At 34.5% G+C, this 6,879-nt stretch overlaps 1 protein-coding gene across 1 annotated transcript; it reads right to left on the bottom strand.

The window, feature by feature from the left end:
* Window positions 1-1,272: 1,272 nt before the first annotated feature.
* On the bottom strand, window positions 1,273-5,618 carry clic3 (chloride intracellular channel 3). The gene is made up of 7 exons (XM_061733424.1): window positions 5,466-5,618; window positions 5,297-5,384; window positions 4,750-4,859; window positions 2,828-2,953; window positions 2,481-2,587; window positions 2,213-2,388; window positions 1,273-2,086 (listed from the first exon to the last, which is right to left on the bottom strand). The coding sequence occupies exons 2-7, from the start codon at window positions 5,330-5,332 to the stop codon at window positions 1,922-1,924; spliced, it is 720 nt and encodes a 239-aa protein (XP_061589408.1). The 5' UTR covers window positions 5,333-5,384; window positions 5,466-5,618; the 3' UTR covers window positions 1,273-1,921.
* Window positions 5,619-6,879: the final 1,261 nt, after the last annotated feature.

Below are 6,879 nucleotides of genomic sequence, written 5' to 3'. Positions count from 1 at the left end.
TAAATGCATCACAAGAAAAACCTGCACTCGGTCAACAAGACTAACCAATTTGTCCATTACAGATTGCAAAATTATGGAGTGAAGTGAGTAGGTCGACAACAAATAAAGAGGAAATAAAGACCGGTTTTATCAAATCATTAAAATTTCAGACAAATTTCAAATTATTTAATTTTTTTTAATATTTATTTAATTTTGTTCTCCCTTAATGTATGTTTTTTTTCCCCCTAGGGTAATTATGGGGAGGGTAGGAATGTGGGTATAATAGAAATCATGCATGTGAAAATGTGAATTGTGAAAATTATTGTGAAATAAAAAGATATTAAAAAAAAAAAAAAAAAAATTCAGACAAATTTCAAGCAATTAAATACATCAAACCATGAAACCTTTTCATGATTTTCATGGCTGTAGTGCATACAGTACGCTAAAACCTCCAGACACAGAGACAGTTTCTTCCCCCAAGCTGTTGCTCTGATGAACTCTCATCACTCATAGTCTCAGAGTAATCAATCACTGTGCAATAATAATAATAATAATGATAATAATAATAATAATAATAATAATAATAATAATAATAATAATAATAATAATAATAATAATAATAATAATAATAATAATAATAACCACAATCATATGCTGTAACAATGCACATTTCAATAACCATGTCTACCTCATACTGCTGAACCTTTCACTTTTTAAAAAATTGAGCTGTCATTTGTCTATTTACTGTACAATGAGCGAAAATAACTGAGTCAAAATCCCTGTCTTGTTTGACCTGATTTGGCCAAATAAACATGATTCTGATTCTGATATAAAAAACCCTAATATTATCTTTCCCTGTTCAGTTTTCTTAAATAAATTGTATATAAAATGTATGTTGTAATTAAACAAAGTCCAGTCCCCACTAAAGTAACAGTGATGACTCACAGTTGTGAACACATTTGCTGGTCCCATTACAAAAATTAAAAAAATGAAGTAAAAAATCACAATAAAAAATACACAACTGTCTAATTCAACAATAAATAGCCGGAAAGTAACGTTAATAGCACCCATCATTTTTGTTCCACACCTTTAGCAGGGACTACTGCCAACAAGCAATCCTTTAGCTCTTAATGTGATAACCTACAGTGATAAGCTTTCTCCCTTTAAATGGAGAAAATGGCTGCTTAACATACTGCAGACAGACGCCAGTAATAATTACATTTTTTAGGTGTACCAACCAATCTGTCCATGCATTTCTTTTTACACTGTCATCGTAAAAGAAACAACAGACAATATATTTCATACTTTTATTGGTATACTGTATTACATACTAAAGGCATGCAGGTGTATTAGGTGCACTTGTCATTAAACAAATAAGATAACTGCTCTCAACTTCAACGATTTTCTGGAAGAATAAAGCATTCTAAGACCATTTGCCTTGTAATGTTTACATTAGTGTTCACCTGAAAATCCAAAGTATGAATACGTTGTTTTTTTTATGATGCTTGGTCACAATACATACATGCACAATGAAACATACAAACATAATGTAGTATATTCAGCGTTTTTTTTGTTTTTTTTGAACTCTTACAGCCTGTCAGAATAAAAATGTTTCCACATCTATAAGTAACGGCCTGAAAAACAAATCCACATTAGGAAATCAATGGAATAGTACTGATACAAACAGTTTGGAAGTTAATGAGTTTATTAAACATGCAATTACAAATACTATAGTCATCAAAAAGCATGTACTTTTGGTACAATTTAAGTATATCATGGACAGATTTTGGACAGCTTGTCACAACATGTCCATGTTTTTAATTAATTCTTTTTTTAATTAATTTATTATTAATTAATTTATTATTATTAATTTTTTTTTAATTCTTTTTTTTTACATGCACATATACTAATCACTCACTCATCATGTATTTGTTCAGGTACTTTATTTGTTCAGGTACTTGGCCACAGATTGGTAGGCAATGAGAATCTCTGAGTCATTTGGGCAGGTGTAGCGAAACTCGTCTTGTTTGTATGCGTTGTCTAGGTAACGTTTCAGACCCTTCAGCTCTGCAGGGATTTCAAAGTCCCGGTACTTCTTACACACAACCTGAAGGAAAAGAAAATTTCATGAATACTGGAGGAAAATGATTCAGCAATGACTTTTACAATCTTTTTTTTTTCTTTTTAGACACAAATGGTTTCTGAACAGATTCTGAACAAATGGTTTTTTGACCTTTACAATGTTGAGTTTGGGAAGTAAGTTGCAGTCTGCCAAGGTGAAACGGTCACCATCCAGGTACAGACGAGGAGATTCATTAGCATTTGGGTTCTGATCCAGTTCGTGAGGGAGAGGCGTCTCAAGGTACATGTTCAGCTTCACCAGAGTTGAGAGGAATTTCTTCTCTAGCACTTAGAAACACAGTCACAATGGATATTTGTTATGTTTATCAAAATATAACAAATATGAATCTTACATTTTAAACATTGGACATTTGACTCACTTTCATTTAGTCCAGGATTGGGATTCTTGATGTATCCTGAAAACTTTCGAAAAATGTCCTCTCCTGCACCGTTGGACTCTTTGTATCGACAGCACAATTTTGGGTACCTGGTCAAATAAATAGATATATAAATATTGTTGTTAATCAAACTTTATTTATGTAGTACCTTTTGTACTGTAAAATGCAACACAAAGTGCCTAACAATAAAAACAGCTGCTACCACCCATCCGTCCAGCCCCTTCCCCTCCACCCATAATCCCTTTAATGTGCTTTGATGGTCAACATGTGGCTTCAAACATATCTCTGTGTTTGTATGTTTGAATAAAGATTGGATACAATCCACTCACTGTGGGGGGGCTAAGTTCTCCTCCAGATACTCCTCGATCTTGTTTGTGTCTGTTTTGACCTCACCACTGAAGATGAGGAAAGGAGGCTGAGAGCCTGGAGCAAGGGCTTTTAGTACATCAGGGGCCCTGCAGTGAGACAAAAGCCAGTAAAATGTATCTTGTACACTTCATTCATTTATTTATTTTCCATAGTAACGTCAGCACCAGTCAGGGTCAGGGGGTGCTGGAGCATTTCCTATTTGTCACTGAGGTGATAGCTAGGACATAGCCACAGAGGTATGGCTCACCAAATCACCAGTCAACATAACGTGCAATGTTTGGGATTTTAGGAGGACACTGGAGTATACAGAGATTAAACACACAAGGACAAGATAATATGGAAACTTGGATTCTCGGATTCTGCATTTTTGATATCACTCTATCTCCAACTCTATATTACGACGGAGTATTAGGGCCAAACTAAGAAAAAAAAAAAAAAGGAAATTAGTCGTAATTACTACGAGAATAAAGTCGGAATATTACGACTTTATTCTCGCAACAATATGACTTTATTCTTGTAATTTTACGACTTTATTCTCGTAATATTACAACTTTATTCTTGCAACATTAGGTTTTGACTTTATTTTCGTGATATTACGACTTCATTCTCGCAACAATATGACTTTATTCTTGTAATTTTACGACTTTATTCTCGTAATATTACAACTTTATTCTCGTAATATTACGACTTTATTCTGGCAACATTAGGCCATGACTTTATTCTCGTAATTTTATGACTTTATTCTCGTAATATTACGACTTTATTCTGGCAACATTAGGCCATGACTTTATTCTCGTAATATTACGACTTTATTCTCGTAATATTACGACTTTATTCTCGTAATATTACGACTTTATTCTCATAATATAACAACTTTATTCTCTCAACATTAGGTTTTGACTTTATTCTCGTAATTTCCAAATTTTTTTTTCGTCCTAGTTTGGCCCTAATACTCCGTCGTACTATATAGACAGATAGATAGATAAATATAAATACAGATGGTTTAACAGACATCTCAAGAATACAATTAAATATAAATATTGGATTTGAACCTTAAAAATCTTAAACAGATCCAAAATAGAAGTTTATGACATATTAAATTAGAATTCCCACGCTTCAGATAAAATAAGTAGAGGGTGCAGTATTGTCTGTGAGACACATGGGGGCAGTGTGATGGTGCAGGCATGCCTGATTTCTAATGACAGGAAACAGAAGCAACTTGATAAATTCAGAAAGATGTAAAGATATAATGTCTGTTCAGTTTTTGCCAAATGCAGCAATGTTGACAAGGCAGAACCTTACATTACAGACAAGCAATGACAAAAAAGGCCAATCCTGGAGGTTTTAAGGAAGATGCTATGCATATTATATTCATTATTATTTTATACCCACTAATGGAATTATTGGCCAATTACATTGAGAGACATGTTTTTTTTTTTTTCTATAATCTTTATTTGTCGGTATGTATCTCATGCAACACACCAAAATTAATCCTCTGCTTTTAACCTATCGATACTATATCTTGTGGTCTTGTGGCTCTTATATATCTACTGGTACTCCTAATTCCATTCAGAAAACAAGCACAAACAGGAAGACGTGCTGAGGCTACACCCGCCCCTCATTTTTATTTTGTAATGGACCCTGCCTGCTTTAACGTCTGCTTATCACAAATTGCAATACTTAGCTTAGAGGGCAAATATGTGGATTTGTTTTCTAACAGCAAACAGATCATACAATAGTTTTTAAATGTGTTACCCCCTTTCCCTCAGCATGTAATATTATATTTTTTCTGAGTGTAAAAATGCCTGCAAAGTTACCAGCTCCACACAATTCCTTTTCTCAGCAGCCAAGACCAAAACGATTTTGGAGATAATGCTCTCACCTCCTCATATCCACAGTGGTGAGGGTAAAGTTGACGCCCTTCAACCAAAGGATCATGAAGAGCCTCTGACAGAACGGACAGTTGCCCACACTCTCAGCGTCAACACTGGCCTGACAGATAAAGACAATATACACATTTCTCAGTGATAAAAATGGGAAAAAAAGATAACACCATAACACAAGATCATTTTCTTATGTAGGACACTACTACACTGCACTATTAACATTGCAAAGACGACTCGTTCTGCAGTCAGCACTCTGATACACAAAGAAGAGGATGTTGTCGAGCCTGCTCTGCTAAAGACAGCTGTGAGCACAGAAGAAAGGCTTGGGGCTGCATTACAACCATATCAAGCAAGCAATCAATTTCAAAGACTTTTGCATGTAATCTCTGCCACATATTTCTGAATATTTCACTACAGTTTTAGGCAATCAAATATAAGAGAACAACCCTTGTCATCTATTTTTTGTGTGAATTACAGGAATAAAAGATAGTGTGTTATTTCTTTTATAACTACAAACGCATACTGTGTATTTGAAGATCTTACCTTAACAAACAGCTCAATCTTTGGGGCCTCAGCCATTTCTGTCCTTCCGTCTTGTAATGTCCTTCTGTCTCCGCACTATGGTTTCCTTCTGTTAACGCAAAGATAAGTCAAAACTTTGATTTTCAAGATGTACCTGGTGGTGAGATGCTGTGTTGAAGTCTTTACTCACACTTTGACCACGCTCCTGCTAAACACAAAACCACTTCTTTGCGTGCGATCCACCTGAATTATTTTATTCCATGTCCTCTCATTCAACTCTTCTCTCCACCTGTTTCTGTTTTTTGTACATCTCCCACCACACCTTCCAGTTTGGAGTGCCAGGCTACACCTCCTCTGGCCTTACCAGTCAAACCAGCAAATCTGGATCAGTTGTTTCTGTCCTCCTGCGCAATCTCTTCGCAGGAGGCAGCAAAACTACACCTAGGAAAATGCAACCCGACTGGTGCTGTCCTGTCTAGCCGACAGGTAAGGTTTCTGGTTGCAGAGGCCCAGAAATAAAACATGCATTTTGAAAGGACAGCTCCTCCCTCTGGGAGTATTATAGCATCGAGCTGCTTGAACAATGATTTCTCAAGAAAAACTGGGAGATCATGAAATGGATATTAATTTGAAACCATAAAAAAAGAAAATATATGAAATTTAATCATATAAACGTCTATGAAACTTCACTTCAGGGACAAATAAAATATTGTTGAATTGAACTCAATATTATGTCTCTGGAACAACATCAACTCTGCCGAATATGGAGATTGGTCAGAGAGTGGTAGGGCCTTTGATTTATAGGTTATACAGAAGAAAAATTGTTTGTGTGTTGTTGTTTTTTTATTATTTATTTATTTATTTATTTATTTATTTATTTATTTATTTATGTATTTATTTATTTATTTATTCATTTATTCACTTTTGTCATCTCAATCCTAGGAAAGTATTTTTCCTTGTAAATGTCTTTGCATTTTATGCAAAGAGAAATATATTCCAAATTGTCATTTTCAGTGTTTAACACATTACACAACAGATGTATCATTTACAACTTGATCTCACCTAAAATAATATGCTCTAATTTTTCTCTTTCATTTCTGCCAACTATGTCTTTATTTCCTTGTTTTTCTTCTGGATTGGGGTCCCATTATTGTGTTTACGCCAAATTCCTTTTTTCCGTTGTTCCTCAACATTCCTGGTGAGGAGGAAATGTGTACTCGTGCAGTAGGTATCTACCTTGGATAGAAATCGGAAAATTAAACAGCCCGGAGCAAAGTGATACAAAGAAAAACAAGGAAGCAAACTGAAGGAAGTGAAATAAATGTGGTCTGTTATTGCAGTCACAAATGAATGAATTAATGAATGAATGAATGAATGAATGAAAGGATAAAAGTATGAATGAATGATCTATTTTTAAAATGGGACAACACATATTAACATTTACATGTGCAAAAGTATATGATTATAGCCAGATGAAGAATTGTCATCTCTAGTTTCATCTGTAGGTGGATTTTAATCAATTAAAAGGAAAAGAAAAAAGTAGAAATAAAGGGTAACAGTAACAAAGAGCAAGAAAATAACATGCAGCCTTCCGTACACAGAAT

Source organism: Cololabis saira, chromosome 11 (assembly GCF_033807715.1).
Source record: "Cololabis saira isolate AMF1-May2022 chromosome 11, fColSai1.1, whole genome shotgun sequence".
NCBI lineage: Eukaryota > Metazoa > Chordata > Actinopteri > Beloniformes > Belonidae > Cololabis > Cololabis saira.
This window is presented reverse-complemented; position numbering and strand designations above follow the sequence as displayed.

What these genes read in the sequence shown, in the direction of transcription:
- clic3 (XM_061733424.1), bottom strand. Translation starts at nt 5,332, where the DNA reads ATGGCTGAGGCCCCAAAGATTGAGCTGTTTGTTAAG. An exon ending in CAATCCTGGACTAAATGAAA is followed by an intron (nt 2,389 to 2,480) that starts GTGAGTCAAATG and finishes TGTGTTTCTAAG; the next exon opens with TGCTAGAGAAGAAATTCCTC. An exon ending in CCAAACTCAACATTGTAAAG is followed by an intron (nt 2,087 to 2,212) that starts GTCAAAAAACCA and finishes CTTTTCCTTCAG; the next exon opens with GTTGTGTGTAAGAAGTACCG.